This window comes from Rhamphochromis longiceps, linkage group LG3 (genome assembly GCF_057381845.1).
Source record: "Rhamphochromis longiceps isolate RC_006_pf linkage group LG3, R_longiceps_female_GT1.1, whole genome shotgun sequence".
Classification (NCBI taxonomy): Eukaryota; Metazoa; Chordata; class Actinopteri; order Cichliformes; family Cichlidae; genus Rhamphochromis; species Rhamphochromis longiceps.
The window spans coordinates 28,161,603-28,180,158 of record NC_140559.1 but is presented as its reverse complement, the minus strand read 5'-3'; the positions used below and the strand labels follow the sequence as shown (position 1 = coordinate 28,180,158).

Here is an 18,556-nt window from a genome sequence, read left to right as displayed (position 1 = left end):
GCAGAGAACAAAGAAACCTTCAAAAAAAGCAGCTTGGTTCCTTCACGTTCGTGTGGAATTACAGACCAGGGGAATTTTTAGTCTTGAAATCATGCATGACTCATGCGTCGGGCTGTGATGATGTCTCCAGCTCAAAGGCCTTTAATGGTAAAATGAGACATGAGCTTCATTGTCTGATTTTGGTGCTTGCTGAATAGATAAGAGGCACAGCTGCAACCACAACAGAAAAGCTCAATCCTAAGGCCTCCACCACACAGCCATAGGGACTGGGTGGAGACTGCTTGTAAACCACCAGTCTATATGGAAAAGTGAGCATTCCCAGACTAGTTAGGCATGGTTGATGGAGTCTGCTTGCTGTTTGTAGGTGAAATTAGCTGTAAAGTTGATTCCACACTGAACGCCTCCTTTGTGATTGATTTGGAAATCCTCACCTTGGAAATAAAAGTCTCACATTGTAAAAATGTGTTGATATAACTTTTGCTTCAATAAGGAGAGATCATTAGAAGTAATTAAACATAATGAAAGACGACTGGACTCGAGTAATGATGTCGGTATTGAGTCTTACAGCGTGGGAGAGTGGGAATGATGGAAAGAATATACTAACAGAGAAACGCCTGGGGAAGCAGACCGATGACAGAACATGATCTCCTTCTAATCTTCTGTACTGAACACATGCATAAACGTTATTTAGGAGGTGAATGCTTTTCAAGTTTCATTAAAAAACAAATCAGCATCTTCCATACAAAATCCAGCAACCATAGCATCTGTTAGCTACTTTAACAATTGCAGGAAGGTTTTTAGTGCAGACCAGTTTCACGGAGTGATATCCAGCAATCGGATGTAATGGATTTTCCAAGTAATGACTCATGACTAACCAGCACAAAATCTGGAAATACTCGGATATTTGGCCTTCCTGGCAGAACAAAGAAACATCATTAAAAATGGTGACATGCCATTAGTGAGATGAAATTATTGGCACGGCTTTTAGCTTTACCAGCAACAATGTTTTGAGGATAAATTCACTGGAAGAGAAAAGCGGAAAATGCAAACATTTGTCTTCTCATTTCTCAGCACAAATGCTCTGAAGAATAACATCCGGCACCTTCTTTTGTTTCTGATTGGATGTGATGGACAAAAGCAGTGTTTGTTATTTTCATTCTAATGTGGACTATCACTGGTCGTCCATCTGTGCCAATAGATCCACCTTTGTGCTCATTAACCATTCGAAATGTGATCACGGTGCACCATGTTACAAAGTCAGCAGCACACTAAAGTTAGGCTAGGTTAGAGTGCAGTTGTTTTTCCATAAGCTCTGCTTTTCACAGATCACACAATTGTTCTTGGCTCATGAACCATAACATCACGAAGGATCACATGCTCCATCACCTTCTGATGGGGAGACAGAGGATGGAAAAGTAACATCAGAGATTTTGGGAAACAAATCATTCAGGCGACCCGACCAGCAGCAGCAGTTTCAGCAAGACTCAACAAGCCTAAGAATCTTTACACAGAAGCAACTCAGCCATAGTGATGAGTGAAAGCTGTGTTTTATGTGGTTGATAAATGTGCTGAATGAATGTGTGTGTGAATGAGGCTTGTAGTAGACGGTCTTTTGAGGGCTCAATTAGGTACAAACACAGAGAAGATTCATGGATGTAGTGAAGGAGGACATGTAGATGGTTGGTGTGACAGAGGAGGATGCTAAGGACCTGGTGAGATTACTAATCTTACTTTGTTATGCTTTGCTAGGAAAGCAAAAAAAAAGATCAATCTATTTTACAGGAGTATCAAACATCAGACATGTCTATGAAGGTGAGCTGCCAGGTGAGGTGAGCTGTTCTACTGAAAGTGCTTTCAGCAGAATACCAGCACCTTTGGTGAACTGCAGCCATGCTGGCAACTGTGGCATCCTGATAGTTTTGATGTGCAAGCAGCTCTGAAGCAGTGCTGAGTTAGCAAATAATGGCACAGCTCCTGTGATGAAGTGATAAAAATGTGCAGCTGCACTCTTGAAAGAGACAACATCAGTCTGAACCTGACCCAGTGCGTCGATCACTGATTACAGCCCGCAGTCTACGATCAGGAGACAAAGACTCATTTTCACATATTTGCATCGTGGTTTGAGGGTTTTTGTGTTGCATTTGAGTTTCAGGCTTTTCCGATTCTCTGTCGCAAATTTGTGTAACATTGAACTTTAGTTTCAGGTTTATTATTTTAATTCTTGTTCCTGATTAGTTTTAAATGGAGTTTGGGTGCAGAGGAGTGATAGTGGATAGAGAAGATTCATGGATGCTGTGAAGAAGAACACACAGTGTGACAGAGGACGATGGCAGGGATAACCAAAAAGAAGAAGAGCCAGCATCTTCACTTCCTGACTCTGAGTCAGCCTCCTTTTAGCCCATCTCCCCAGTTCATGACATAGGCCGTCATCTCTCCTTGCCCACTGCCGGCATGCCACAACCTCTCCACCATCTTAGCCTGGCCCTGAACGTGTGGAGGCCTGCTGTTCCCGAGCCCTTTGGTGCCGACTCAGCATCTGTTGCTGTGCAGCCTTAGCACGAGATAAGCACAGAGCCTGCTTCTCTGCTCCGCCCCAACATCCCGCTGCTCTTTGAAGCATCAGCAGTCAGGGCCTCTGAACTTTTACATGTTTAATCTTTTGAATTCCGGTTTGTTTTTTGTTTTATCCTGTTTGAATTCACTGTTTCTTCTAGTGTTTTTAGTTCCCTCTGTGACTAAGTACTTTGACCATGAGGTCTTCTCCAGTGTTAGATGTTTATTTCCTGTTCCACTTAAGAGGTTAGTCTTCTTTCATGTCTTACGTTAGTTTTTCCTCGTTCCTTATGATCTTCTGCTCCTGATTTTGATCTGTGTTTAATTATTCTAACTTGTGTCTCATTCACCTCCAGTCATTCCCTAATTAGTCCTTGGTGTTTATATATATTATATATGTCCCACTGTTCACTTTCTATGATCTGTTGCTGCGTGTGTTTAATCCTTGCACATCTTTGTGTGTTTCCATCTGAAATGGCTCTTGACACTAAATTCAATCAAAAATTAACAATTATCCAACAAAAAACAAACAAAAATAAAAAACATTTATGGTCCAGTTGATTTTTATCCATTAAAGAAAATTTCAAAAATCACTTCCCTTCAGTTTTCTTCACAGATCACATTTGGATGAGCTCTTGGTTATCACGTGACCAGATGCGTTTGGCACATATTTATTCAAACCATGTTCAAAGAGTAAAGGCAGGACAGAACAAACACACAACAAAGCAAAACAGGACCACGTTCACATATTTACACACACTTTGACATTTGAGGTGTCAGAAAAAGACACATCCTGCACAAACAAGTTTTTAACACATTTAGAACAGGAGATGATTACGGCAGGAAGCTGTGGTCACTGTGACGCTAACAAAAAGTAGAAAGCATGCGGCACCCCCCAGGTTTATCAGCCTGTCTGTCAGTGCACCAGCAGCATGGAGATAGCAACACTGTGTGCTGTTATTGGTGAGTAAAAGTGTGTTGGAGCGCTCTCATTTAGTGCAAAAGCACTAACTGTCTTCTTCTTTATGAGCAGAATCTATATGTATGTGTTATATGTGTTTTATGTTATGTATATTACATGTTATATTATACATTATATTTTTCAATGGCTCATAAATGTTACTCTATATATCATAGATTTTCAGTTATCTTATTGTTACAACCATAATTTATCAATTAAAGATGCACTCATTGTTGTCTTGAAGCTGCCATGTAATTACAAGGTTGCTATAAGTAACAGCAAATGATTGTTGTATTGTTTAGTAACAGCTCAGTAACTTACTGCATGTAACTACTAAGTAATTGCCAGAATTACAAAGTGTATTTTAATTTGTGTGTTTAGGTTTTTCTTGACCGCTCATTTTAGTTTCGGAGCTGATTGCTTGTCTCAGTTTAGATTTGATCACATTAAGTATTATTATTTCAAAGGTTGTGTGGGTAAGTATTTGTCAGGGTCAAAAATTTTAAAGTTCAGAAAAACAATTATAATACAAAACTGTGATTTTTGAATGCAGGCGAGTCACAGTCATGCACGCGAATAATCTCAGTAAACCTGCACGTCAAAGCCTGTTTAGGCTGGTTGCCATGGCAAATTTGTCCAAAAAAGCTTAAGTTTAAAAAAATTTCACGTGTATTTTTCTAAATTTTAAAGTTATTTTTTAAGCACATAATATCATTGTTGGTTTCTTTGTTTTGGTCAAGTTTAATTTCCTTTTTTCAAAATTTCTGTTACCTATTTTTTTTCCCATATTTAATTTCATTTGTTGTTGTTGTTTCTTTTGGGACAAAATGTAAAAAAAAACCTCATAACTAATAAAAATCAAAAGTCAGAATTTTATTGTTAAAGGTTAAGGGCAGTCTGTCTTTGCTATTGTGTGTTCCCACTAACGGCATTTAGTGTGATGTGTTGCTCCTCTATCTGAGATCGTGGGTGGCACATGAAGCTTCGATTGCATCCAGTCTACGTTTTCTACTGTAGCTCACTGCAGCCGCTAACCGCATCACATTGTAAACAGGTAGCCATTCTGCCTTAGGCCGGGGTTTCATTACAGCCACATGCTAAACAGACACATTTTAATCCAAATAACATCCGTAGTGAAACAGCATCTAAAGCAGGCGTCTATGCATCGCCCAGCTTTCACGGTCGCTCCTTTCTTCAAGCGCATTAACAACATAAACTTACGTTTGCCATCATTTCTCTTTTTGTTTTGCAGCTTCACTCAGAATCATTCCTAACAGATCCCAGTTCTTCCAGTATGAGTCCGTCTCCATAAGCTGTGGGGGGCAGGAAAACTCTTCAGAGTGGAGAGTTAAGAGGAGCACGTCCTTATACATAAACACCACATGTCCCTCATCCTCAAATGGAATAGGTGAATCTCACTGCGACATCAGTGATCTTTATCCAGCAGACACTGGAGTTTACTGGTGTGAGTCTGCAGCAGGACAGTGCTCCAATGCTGTCAACATCACTGTGGCAGGTGAGCTTTGATCAACAAATCATGAGTTGCAGCCAGTAGTGACTCAAAGTACCTGAAAAGCTTCTACACGTTTACAGATAACATGAACATATCATGAAGAAGCAGCTCTTTTTATGCCAAGTAAGCAGTGTTGGTCTGCAAAAAGTAAACAGGATGGTTTAATTCACCAAAAAACCCGCAACATTCACCATCTGAAGTTTGATCATATCACACTGTAACCATACAAATTTGATTTAACTCATGAACTATTCTACACAGGCTTCAACTGACTCCAGTTATTTGTTCGAATGAAAGTCCTGTTATCTGCAAGCAAACATCCTGCCAGCAAGCAGATAACCACTTCAGTCTCGGCTAAAAACAAAGCAAAATTTTAAAATGACACTAAACAAAAGAAAAGCTTTTAAATAGAATTGCATCAGAAACATAACTCGATGCTGCAAGGGGAGTCTGAACTAAACGTTTTATGTTTCAGCTGGTTCTGTGATCCTGGAAGGTCCTGCCCATCCTGTGACGGAGGGAGACACTGTAATTCTGCACTGTAGATACAATGCAGGCTCATCCTCCAATTTCACTTCTACTTTCTATAAAAATGATGATCTCATTGGGAGCAGCTCTACAGGAAACATGACCATCCACAGGGTTTCCAAATCAGATGAAGGCCTCTACAAGTGTAACATCACTGGAGTTGGACAATCACCAGACAGCTCGCTGGTGGTTATTTCTGCAGGTGAGCAGAAAACATAAAGAGTTATAACATCTTACTGTGAGCACGATGGATTCATACTAGAATCCAGATATGGTTGTTTTACATGACAAAGTTCTACTTTTGTGCTTCTAATCTTTCTATTGTAATTCATTTTAAAGTGGGAGGGTGTTACCTGGGAGGGATGCTATTATGCATTTTTGTGCAACCACCAAAATATGGTTATTTTTCCAATTTTACCCAGTAAGTATTGAACAAATCTGAACATAAGTACATCCAGACACCTTACCCACACAACATTAGTTTAGTTTGGTTAAAAAGTGTAAAGGAAGGACTTTTCCTTCTTCAACTGTTCATTCAGTTCCAAAATATGCACAAGTTTTAAAGACCCGAATCCCCCTTTTTATGTTTGTCTTTATAAAAAATTGTTACCGTATTTCCCGGACTACAAAGTGCACCTGAATATTAGCCGCACAAGCTAAAATCAGGGGAAAATCCTGTTTTGTACATACATTAGCCGCACCTGACTAAAAGCCGCAGGTGTTTCAATGTTGACTTATCATATGTAAGAGAATATGCACAAAGCGAATTGTCAGGAAAGAGATGGCTGTTTGGAGACACACCCCTTTTATTAATATTTTGAAAAACAAGTTATGGGTACATATTTGCACAACTTTTTAGGTATATGTACAAGTAGCGGTAATTACAAGTACGAAACATGTGCTGTGCTTCATAAACGAGTAACAAATGTAGTACATAACAATAACCTACAGCACACCAGAAAAATAGATTCAGACTACCTTTTAGGCTCAGGTGGATGGATGGATGTTTTCACACTTTTCCACGCTGTCAGATTCCACCGGTGGAGTTGAGCATAACTTGCTTTTCACAAGTTTATTGCCGCACACCATCCACGACTCCCGCTGAACGTGTAGCGCTACTTTGAAGTTTGTTTTTCGTGCTACTTGTACGGCACTATGTTGCCTGGCGGATGGACATGTGACCAACATACCACTCTTGAACACCGATACTGTGTGTCTGATCACATGCCCTTCCGCCAGGCAACGTAGTGCCGTACAACAGCGGAACAAACAAAACAAATCCTCTTACGATATGACAAAAATCAGGGACAATCCATAGAAAAGCCGCACCTGACTAAAAGCCGCAGGGTTCAAAGCTTGTGGAAAAAAAGTAGCGGCTTATAGCCCGACAATTACGGTAGTTAGCAATCTTTAAGAAAACTGCTGACTGAGTTCAAATGATGGATTTGTATCAACCACCAACCACTTGAGTGTTTTTTCTAAAGAAACTGTTTACTTTAAAGGACTGTTACAGCGTCATGAGAAATGCACTTGTTTGATGTCCTACCTGAAGGGTAGATCCTGTGTGCTGTCAGCCAAGCTTAGCACAAAAAACCCTGCTGGACGTTTATACAAAGGCCTGTGGGTCTGCATTTAGGCCAATGTGTGGTATTTTTGTTTTGAAGCAGGGAGTCCTGACTCGTCGTCTGATTCTCCCCCCCGAGTGATTCTTCCTGTGGTGGGTGTCTGCCTCATGCTGATTTTGCTGATGCTGCTCTGCCTCTGGAGGAGCCACAAAGGTCAGCATGTTTTGATGTAAATAAAAAAAAGAAATGACATTTTACATCCTGTTGCTACAATGTCACTTTCACCGTGTGTAGAATTCCTTTCTCTTGGTCGCGGTTAAAAAAAACATCCCCCAAGAATAAAACTAAAATCTGCTGCACTCACACGAGAGTCCGGTCCTACCTCCTCCTACTCTGTTCATTTCATAAAGGCAACACTACAGATACATCCAGGTCATTTCAATCAAACTTTCTTAATCCTGCAACCCTGACACTTTTAGAGCAGTCAGCCTTTGATTTCTCCAAACATTCCTGTGACTGTTTGGATTGTTTGACTGTAGAGAGACATTTAACGATTCGTCATCTGCATAAGTGTGGTGGCTAATACTAAACAATCTGCTCGAGACAGCATTTCTGTAGAAAACAGCAGGACAAAGATAGAGCCATGACGGATACTGTGAACAAAATCTGGAACAGAGGACGCAGGGGTGAGCAATTCATTTTCCAAATGGACACAAACTGGTGGTGATAAGAGTTGGGATCGCAGCACATGGTCACTCCTCCTTCAGCCTTGTTCTGTTGGCGTTTTCTTCCTGTTGAAAGGGAGTTTTTTTTTTCTTGCCACAGTTGCAAGTGTTTACTGATAGTGGGACTCATTTAACTGTTGAATAGTGTAGACTTGTCTTTACCTTACGACATGAAGTGCCTTTATGTGCCTGTTGTTGTTTTTGATGCTGTAAAAATAAACCTTAATTTAACTGAAAATGAATCAATGCTGCCATAGTGATTTGCACTGTTGCCTCACAGCAAGAAGGTCCTGAGTTCGAGTCCACCAGCTGGCCAGGGCCTTTCTGGGTACGCCAGCTTCCTCACGCAGTCCAAAGACATGCAGTTAGGTTAAATGGCAATTCTCAATTGCCAGTTAATTGTGAACTGCCCATGTAAATACTAATCTGGTTGTGTTAGCTCTGCAACCCTAACAGGGATAAGTGGAAGGAAATGGATAGATTGTGGCCACCGTTCTCTAGATGAACTACTGTGACAGATCCTCTAATCTCAGCCCAGATTTCCCCATTGTGCAGGAGATCAGAATAACCAAATGTCTCAAAACTAGCTTTCAAATCATTATCAGGTCACCTTTGTCACCTGATAAAAAGTAGTTAATAAGAAACCACTAATGCTGTGCAATGCATGAAATCAATAAGATATCCATCAGGAAGTCAAGGCTGGGCAGGTTCTCTGTTTAACATCTACTGTTTACATCAGGGTGGACACACACATATGCAGTTTCACTTTATTCAAAAGCTTCTTTAATGAATTTGGTGATGTTACATTGAACGACTTGTTAATAGTGAGTTTCTCTGCATTACGCATTTGTGGTTGAAGTGATGATGCATTCACTGCTCACTTCTCTATTCATTGCAACTCTTAAAGCTTTGTTTCTTTCATCAATGATATTTGACTACATTTGTGTGCCTACAATACTGAACTGTTGAAAAGGTTAACTCATGCATCATAAAACTGCATTTTAAGCATAGTTATGGCCTTTATGAGGAAGTAGCAAACAAAAGTCTGACTCTAGCTACGCATTCATGACCTACAGGCACGCCAAAGCTATTATTATTGTGGTTGTGCATCATTGCGATATTGTGTGGAAGAATTCTAAAATGAACGTAGCAACACAATATTTACACTGCCACTTAGTTTTAACCAGTTAATACAAAACCAACACTAATAAAGTAAACTGAACAAAAAGTGGAATAAACCTACAGAAATATAGAATACTAATAAAAATATCTAACTAATGTCAGGTGATATCTGTAAATAATACTTGTATCTCTTAAATGGGAGAAGGTTTACATGAAAAAAGAAGAAATTATGTTCGGAAAACCCGAAAAAGGATCTATAAATAAAGTTACTGTTGTTGGCCAAACACTGTCATTAGTTTCATGTTGTTCTTTGTACAGTTGTAAATCACCTGAATGGTTTCAGAGGTGGAACATTTACTCTCTGCAGATTATTTTATTTTGAAAAAAAATGATTCCCTGTGCATTTCCTGTGGCCTACTCATCTTCATCCTGCAACGTCTGTTTCAGAGCTCAGCAGAGAAGATTCAGAATCACACTTTGGCACATTCAAGCAGCGCCTTTAAATATTATCTGAGCCTAACTATAACACAGCAGGTTTATTGCTGGAGAGTCTAGTTCAAAAGTCATGAACAAACTGTGTCACGCAATAACTATCTGCATTCTTCACTGGGAGACACTATTGTGCCATAGTTTCTGAAACAATCCGGTTGTTCAGTCTGACGTCACTAGCCGTGTCTGGGTCTAAACTCCGCTGCAGGTCCATATATCAAACGATCACTATGGCATTACTGAGAGTTGAAAAACTGTCTAAAGTCTTTCATCTTTAATAAAATGATCAGCGTTCTGCTCTACCAGGTGTAACAATTGAGTTTAACATCCAGGCATCCATGAAAACGGAATTTATGACATTTAACGGAGTTAGAAGTTAGCAGGGAGTTAGCTCGCTAGCTTCTATCTAAATACAATATAGCATGTCCTGAATGCGGGGTTTTGGAAACAAATTAAAACGTACAGCTCTGCTATCACTCCCAGCATAAATGAAGACAGAAAACTAAACAGCAGTGACGTTTGTAGGGTTACTGAAGTTGGGCTAGCTGGTATATAATGATGTGCTACGTGACCGCTAGCGACACAGCTATGTTAGCATAATATAAACAAGCTAACTTTTTTTCCACTCGATAAAATTTAACGTGAGTGTTGTCGGTGGTCAGGAACAAATGTAATCGCATGGCAGGATGCTGTAAAAGGACCAAACTTCAGCCAGGAGAACAACTGAGATAATCCATCCACAATACGAGTTAAGTCATTCATATACTGCTGCATGGGCTGGGCTGCAGTTACATCCTAAGGTTTTAAAAACTGAGCTTAAATAAATGATTAGCGGTAATAAAAGCCGAGGGAGGTCAACAGTGATCACTGACTGTTTTAGGAGCTTTTTGAGATCAAATAGAAGAAAATACATAACATTAAACATGTTAACAACACAAAAGCCATATTAAACGCAGACTACTTTAGACCCGGAAGTAGGATTCGTCGCGTCATCACTGAACAACCGGATAGGAGTTCTTTATGACTCTGTTATTTATAGTTCATTCCTTTTCATGAGCAATCAGAGGGTTTCCTTTTCGTCACCAAAAGGGATGAACTAGGAATGAAGAGGGAACTCCTTCCTTGTTCACCAAACAAAGTAAACACTGAACAAACAGCGACAGCTCGTTCCACTGGTCTTAGTAGATCTGTGCTCTCTCCCAGTCTAATCTTTCTCTGCCACAGTGATTTTTTTTTAACCGTAAGTGTCAAAAGAATCCTGTTCACTTATTGTCAGCAGTTCAGTTTTCTGGATTTGCATGTTTGAATCCGACTGTTGTGCGAACCCATGAAAATTTGCTGATAAAGTGAACACAGCTGGAAACTTTGAGGAAACAGAACAACAACACAAGTAACTATACTGTAACACATATTTTAATCATGAATGGCTCCTAAACATGTTAGCAATGAATAAGTTGGTCATAAAATCATTGAGGTCAGGTGATAACTGTGGATGTGTCACTGGGAGTGGGACTGATACCGTCTCAGTGTGTTAATGATAAAGGTGAGAGGTCATCCCTTCTTGTTTGTCGTCTTTACCTTACAATATAAAGAACCTTGAGATATAGATCTATCTATCCATCTATATCAAGGTGCTTTATGTTGTAAGGCAAAGCCCATGCAAAACAGTTCTGCAAAAACTGGTCATAAACTCACTGAGGTCAGGTGATCACTCCCAGTGGATCTGTCACTGGGAATGTTAGTCATCCCATGTGACACAGTTTCATAACCATGGTTTACGTAACACATCTGATGTCAGCAGAGGGATTCCGTCTTGCTTCACTGTGCAGGGTAAACCCTACAAACAAACACAGGTAACACTTTAATGATGGGTGTTGGTTGGTGTTGACGGAGATCTGTTGCTGTTCTCACGTCACTGCTTTGTTTTCTTCGCATGTTCATTCTCCAAAAATGTGACTCAGATTCTCAAATTCATTGTTTGCTTTGTTTCCAACAGCAGTTCTATGTTTCCTTCCACATTATTACTAAAACGCACTTATGTGGATCTGAGTCCAGCTGTTGTGTAACACGTGAACTGTTCTGTATTGCAGATAAAGTGAACCCTGCTGTCTCGTACACTGACATTACCGCCACACAGGAAGTGAAACCTCGTACGTTCAGAGGTAAGAACATAAAAACTCACTCACATACTCACAGTTCTCTCTTTTATTGCAGGCTTCTGTGTCTGACTGAATTTAAAGGCCTCTGTGATATAAAACTGTAAATAATGAGAATAAAAACAATCACCAGCATTCACATGAGATTTTAAACTAAAGGACAAGCTGCACTAAACTTTAGTTCTCACAGCATAAACACTGTAAACTCACTCTGTCATTTCCTCCACTATGTACTGAAGACTGTGTGAAGTCATGTGCATGTTGTTGTTATCTGCCTAGAAACAGAAGACCTCTGCACTGTTACTGGTTAACTGTCACCATAGTTACAAACATAATGCTTTAGTACGTGCTCCAGACTCCGCCCTCTAGTTTAACTTTCAGTCAGCTCCTGCTGTTTCACTCAGAGATGCCCAGTTGTATTTATTGTGATGAAACTGACATGCTCAGAGTTTCTGCACAGAGCTTTTATACTGAAGGAGTCGGCTGCCTTTTCTTTTACTATGATGTAAACACAGACTGGAGAGGTGCTGTTTTATAGGCAGCTACAAATGTTATGTAACACTTCAGGCTTTTGTTTATGCTGTTGAAGAACTAACATCCTGTGGGTTAAAAAAAAAAAAGCATGCAGACTGAGCGTGGGAACCAAAAACACAATAGTTAGACAATATATGGAAAATATGTAAGTATATTTATAAAAAAACAAACAAACAGACAAACATGGTGTTTCCCTTGTTGTTCACAATCTCATAAATGAAAATAAATGGCCTACAATCCTTCATATCCAAAGCCTGATGCTGTCTGTTGTGTTTCTCTTCTGTTATTGTCAAGAAAAGACACATTTCATAAAAATAGTTACCGTCAGCAAATCTTAGAGACACTGTCCTGCTGCCAGCAAAGGTTTGCATGAATAAAAAATGTAATTAACAGTCTTTAGTAAAAATATTTTGCCTGTCCTGTTTTATTGCAGGTCAAATATCAAGTTTACTGTGACATTTTCAGGGATTTTCACTTTGTGTCTGAACAGAATAAAATAGCTGCATCTTCACAAACTGAATCCTAATGTTACTGCTCATTCAGTGTCATCATTCTGCATTACTTGAAATGTATAAAACAGTGAGAACACACACTGTCCACGCTCAGTTAACATGTGACAACTTAAAAATATATTATTTTTCCACAATGAGCACACTCCTGTCTGTGCTACCATGGTGACCAGGACAAACCCAGTAACCAACTTAAACCACTGACATGGTGTTGTCATCAAACATGAAGGGAAAAAAAAACAAACTCAAATGAGCTCAGCAACCGATCTGAAACTAAAGGGTGGGACAATGTTACATGACAGGCCCTGCAAAACATACATTAGGCATTTACTGCTCCACATTACCTAACCAGACACGCCCACTGCAGACAAACACAACTAAGCTCTCTAAGGTAAAATCACGCAAAGCCTAACACAACATCCTCCTCGCCTTTTTCGAGCCATAAACTTTATGTTTTAACATTTTATTTTCAGTAGCACAAGAATTGTTGCTTCGGTGACCAGATGTGTTTGAGCAATAAAAAAATAAAACTGTTAATGATTAAGTTCAAAACATGTGAAACACAAGATTTCTGGATCATTTTCTACAGGTTCACAGCACCAACAGTTACACTTACAATCCTATTCTTATGTTCAATACAAAAATCTAAACACCATAATTTGACTTTAAATTGTTATCAATGGTAAATTGTACCTTTAGAAAAATCTATCACTGCAGATATTTTTATCTGCAGAAACAGGTAACATCCTGATATTAATAAGATAAGATAAGATAACCTTTATTAGTCCCATACGTGGGAAATTTGTTTTGTCACAGCAGGAAGTGGACAGTGCAAAAGTTATGAGGCAAAAATTAGGATACAATAAGAATAAATACAGTACACAACTGTACAGAATAGAATAAAATAAAATACTATATACAGTAGAATAAAATAAAATAAATATACAATAAGATAAAAATAGAATACAAATACAAATGCTATATACAACTGAGTAAAAATACAACGATGACAGAAAGGATTATTGCACTTAGTATTATTGCATATGTATGGATGTGTGTGTTTGATCAGTTAAAGTCTTTATTATGGAGTCTGACAGCAGTGGGGAGGAAAGACCTGCGAAATCTCTCAGTCCCACACCGTGGGTGCCGCAGTCTCCCACTGAAGGAGCTGCTCAGTGCTGTCACAGTCTGCTGCATGGGGTGGGAGATGTTGTCCATCAGGGATGACAGCTTAGCCGCCGTTCTCCTGTCACTCACCACCTCCACTGGGTCCAGAGGGCATCCTAGAACAGAGCTGGCCCTTCGGATCACCCTGTTCAGTCTCTTCCTGTCCCCAGCAGAGATGCTGCCGCCCCAGCAGACCACACCATAAAAGATAGCAGAAGCCACCACAGAGTCATAGAAGGTCTTCAGGAGTGGGCCCTCCACTCCAAACGACCTGAGTCTCCGCAGCAGGTACAGCCTGCTCTGCCCTTTCCTGTAGAGGGCGTCTGAGTTATGAGTCCAGTCCAGTCTATTGTTCAGATGAACACCAAGGTACCTGTAGCTGTCCACAGCCTCAATGTCCATACCTTGGATGTTCAGTGGTTGCAGTGGAGAATGCTTGTGCCTGCGGAAGTCTACCACCAGTTCCTTGGTTTTACTGGCATTGATCTGGAGGTAGTTCAGCTGGCACCAGTCCACAAAGTCTTGGGTCAGACCTCTGTACTCCTTGTCGTCCCCATCAGTGATGAGGCCGACTATTGCAGAGTCATCAGAGAACTTCTGCAGGAAGCACTGGGTGGAATTGTGGGAGAAGTCTGCAGTGTAGATGGTGAAGAGGAACGGAGCCAGAACCGTTCCCTGTGGGGCCCCCGTACTGCAGACGACCCTGTCCGACACACAGCCCTGAGTCCTCACATACTGTGGTCGGTCGGTGAGGTAGTCCAAAATCCAGGTAGTGAGGTGATGGTCCACTCCAGAGTTCACCAGCTTGTCCTTTAGAACCGAGGGAAGAATGGTGTTGAAGGCACTGGAGAAATCAAAGAACATGATTCTCACAGTGCTTCCAGCGGTCTCCAGGTGAGCGAGGGAACGATGTAGGAGGTGAATGACGGCATCATCCGCTCCAATGCCAGGCTGGTAGGCAAACTGAAGTGGGTCCAGTGATGAACTTATTAGGCGTCGAAGCTGAGCCAGGACCAACCGCTCCAGGGTCTTCATCAGGTGGGATGTCAGAGCCACCGGCCTGTAGCTGTTGAGGTCCTTGGGGCGTGAAGTCTTTGGCACTGGTACAACACAGGAGGTTTTCCAGAGCTGTGGGACTCTTCCCAACCTCAGGCTCAGGTTGAAGAGGTGCTCCATCACCCCACACAGTTGGTCCGCGCAGGACCTGACGACCCTCGAGCTGATGCCATCTGGACCCGCTGCCTTCTTGCCATTAATCCTCCTCAGTTCCCTCCTAACCTGGGTGGTTGAGAGAGACAGGCTGGAGCCTTGTGTTGAGTGTGTATTGGATGCTGTAGTTGGGGGTGGGGGGGAGTGAGCAGGGTGAATAAAGGAGGTGTGAAGTGTCTGAGGTGGAACAGCAGCATTGGGGGTGGGTGAGTCAGCAGCCGATGTTGCAGACTGCCTCCTGGCTGAATCAAATCTGTTGAAGAAATGATTCAGTTCATTTGCCCATCTCACATCCCTCCCAGGCAGAGAGTTCTGCTGTTTGTGGCCCGAGATGGTTCTGAGGCCTCTCCAGACTTCACCAACGTTGTTTTGTTGAAGCTGGTTCTCCATCTTCTGCCTGTAGCTGTCCTTCCCATTCCTTATCAGTCCCCTCAGCTCTCTCTGCACCCTTTTCAACTCCTCTTTGTCTCTGGATTTGAAGGCCCTCCTCTTCTGCTTGAGGACGGTTTTAATTTCTAGGGTAATCCAAGGTTTGTTGTTGGAGAAACACCGTACAGTGAGAATGATAATGAGAAAAACCTGAGCCCTGGATTTTAATACACATCTGGTCTTTGAGAGCAGCGGTTGAGATGTGTAAGGCACATGTAGCCCTTTTCCTACTCGACTGGACGGGGCTTGAATCTACTCAGTTTCAGTGGTTTTCCATTACAACTAAGTAGCACCTAATCCACAACGGGTCTTTATAGCTGAAAACCCAGTGATGTCATTGTGACACAAACAACACGACAATCGAGGATGTTGTTCTTTTTTTTCATGAGAGAAAATGAATTTGCTCCAATTATAAGTTTTCACAGTTTCTTATCAAATGGTAAGAATTTAAAATTAGTTTCACATGGCGCCATAAACCTCGGTCTCTCTGGCTCAGAGACAAAGGCTGCCACAGCCTGGCAGTAAACCCTTTTTATTGTGGGTCACAGAAACTGAATATTAGCAACATCTGATGCCTGATATCAGCTCATGTTTCTTCTTCTGCACCTCTCTGGACATCGGCCTTATATGCTATACTTTCTGCTCCGTCTGTGCCTTTTTGTCAGACACGAGGACTACTGTGTTGTCTAAAAGGTCTATGCTAATCGGTGGTATGCAGTCTGTTGACATTGACGTTTTCAGATCAACTCACATTGTAAATATTCACATTACTGGGAAACTGCCTTCATCCAGCTGCCGGTAAAAGTTCAACCAGTTAGAGTTATTGGTGCTGGCTGTTACACTCATTGTCACACTGCAATTCAATGAGCTCCAGCTGCAGTTGATACGGAGCATTATCAGGGTCGATGGAGTAGGGGGAAGAAGAAAAAATCAAAACCTGTCTTTTTCAATAGATTTAATATCCTGAAACTGTTCAATAAACTCCACAATACACAGTCCCATAGCTGTCACATTCCACGTCACTTGTGCAGTAATGATGTCCTGTGGAAAACTTTCTAGCACCTCATGCAGTGCTGGAAAAGCTGCAGCTTAGTTTCGAAGGCTCTGATGTGCACATAGAGCTGGTTTACCACCACATCCTTCCTTTTGTGCAATGCTTGTCCCATTTCAGCCACAAACTGCCCAATTTTCTTCCTCAGAGGACAAAAAACCCCAAATCCCCGTAGTGCAGGTCTCCCACTGATCATTCTTGTGACATATTACATCTCCATACTCAGCTTGATGGTCGAGCAGGGACTGCTGAAACTGGCTGTGGTACAGGACTTTGGAACAAACTGACTGAATGGTCTGAACAGAGAACAGAACTTGCTGGTGAATCATACGGTGAAGTTTAATAAGGTTGCCTCCTTCTTCCTTTTGGTCCATATTGAGATGAAAGCATCACACAGATGCTTTAGACGCAAACAAACACTGCATTGTTGTCTAGAAGCAGAGATCATTGCCGCCTCCATGTAAAAGACTTCACACAGAGAAGCAGAAATCCCCCACCACATCCGTGTCATCACTTTTAACACCTTTGAGAGATGAGACTGACGCCAACCTTTCAGTATTAAATTAATTAAAAGGGAAAAAATGCTTTCACTGCTTTCAGTTTGAACATTTTCTGAACCTGTCCTCTCTCCACAGATATGAACTCTGAGGCGTCCTTCTACTCAACACTCAGTCTGGCAAACATGTGCCAGGAAACACCTAAAGACTCCAGATTAAGTGTTTAAGCTTTTTATTTATTTATTCTTTGTATTAACGTGAAGAAATGTTTGTGGAGATTTCAAAGAATTTTCTTCAGCAGCTAAAATTTCTTGACATTTCTTAAAATTTGCACAAATCTGTCATTTTGTCACTTTCGGTCAGTTCATATCTCTTTGCAGTTGGGTTGTATATGAAATGATTGTTGTTAGTCTTTGTTGGAGGTGTGTTTACTTCAGTCATGTTACATTTTCATTTTTTTTATTGTTAAGAGTTTGTCTTTGTAGTGTCTTTGTCTTTCTTTGCCATTTTTTCCAGCGGTTTTGTAGATATCACTCTTATTTCTGTTTGTTACTTTGAAGCAACCACAAAGAGCTTGAGTAACTGAAGTTTTTTTGTAGTCCTAGTGGTTTTTTTGTTGGTTTGTTTTTTTGCTTTTTAAAATTTTCTGTCGAACATGTGATGTAATTTAGCAACATTGTACCAACTTTTTTCGATTTAAAGTTTTCTTTTTCTGATTTTATCTTTCTGTAGTCCGTTTCTCTTTAGAGTAGCTGTTCATTGCTCTGCAGCTTAGGGCGTTTGCATCTCTTCATCGTCTTTTTTGTGTGTTCTTTAATACACTGAACACAACTTCTGGCTCAGAAGTTTTGCTGTAAGAAAACTTTCAGTTACCCAAAAGCAAAAATGTGAATGCCTTGATTTGGAAATCAGTGCTTGTAATAGGCCTTGAACTTTCTGTTGCTACATTCAATGATTTTGTCTTGTTATGATAGTAATGTGATCTTAACGAACAATAAAACCACCAAACCCAAGATATAGCGCAAAACCTTTTTGTTGTTTTCACAGAAGGAAGAACAGTCCATATCTTTGCTATCGATATCTCTCTGGGACTCTCCCTATTAGGCCAGAGTCTGGCTGTATCTTGTCTTTGAGCGGCTTTCTCTGTCTTTTTCTCAAGTAGAAGTCTTACTACATAAATAATGGATAACACAGATTACAGCTTGCACTGCAGAGGAATTAATTAAAGCATAAGCAATTTTGTGTTTTATAATGCTTTATTTATCTGTATTTTCTTATACTGTTTTTGTTGCAGCTCTAGTGTTCTGAAAGGTCATATAACACCAGTAAGGGGGAGACATACATACAGGTGGGACAATGAGTGATTCGGTGAAACTAAATTTTAGTATCACAACTAAAGGAAGGAAACCCTTAAGTTATTGTTAGTGTTTATGTCATGGTACCTGGGTCTGTGACCCAGGGTTTTGAGTTTTGTGAATGTTGAGGAATCTTCTAGTTTGTTATCCTTAGATTTCAGTTCCATGTTTTGCATATGTTGTCATTCAGGAT

The 18,556-nt window shown here is 40.6% G+C and overlaps 1 protein-coding gene across 2 annotated transcripts; it reads left to right on the top strand.

The window, feature by feature from the left end:
- The first annotated feature begins 3,473 nt into the window (after nt 1–3,473).
- On the top strand, nt 3,474–17,386 carry LOC146673801 (uncharacterized). 2 transcript variants are annotated; one of them, XM_085391690.1, is made up of 6 exons: nt 3,474–3,516; nt 4,767–5,030; nt 5,503–5,757; nt 7,223–7,333; nt 11,547–11,618; nt 17,147–17,386. In XM_085391690.1, the coding sequence occupies exons 1-6, from the start codon at nt 3,486–3,488 to the stop codon at nt 17,233–17,235; spliced, it is 822 nt and encodes a 273-aa protein (XP_085247816.1). In that variant the 5' UTR covers nt 3,474–3,485; the 3' UTR covers nt 17,236–17,386. The 2 variants fall into 2 exon arrangements, with proteins under 2 accessions (XP_085247816.1, XP_085247809.1); XM_085391683.1 differs by lacking the exon at nt 17,147–17,386 and having other exon boundaries at nt 11,547–12,065.
- Nucleotides 17,387–18,556: the final 1,170 nt, after the last annotated feature.

Coding starts and splice junctions, on each gene's coding strand:
- LOC146673801 (XM_085391683.1), top strand. CDS start 3,486: ATGGAGATAGCAACACTGTGTGCTGTTATTG. Junction 5,758..7,222: donor GCTGGTGGTTATTTCTGCAG/GTGAGCAGAAAA, acceptor GTTTTGAAGCAG/GGAGTCCTGACTCGTCGTCT. Junction 7,334..11,546: donor CCTCTGGAGGAGCCACAAAG/GTCAGCATGTTT, acceptor TCTGTATTGCAG/ATAAAGTGAACCCTGCTGTC.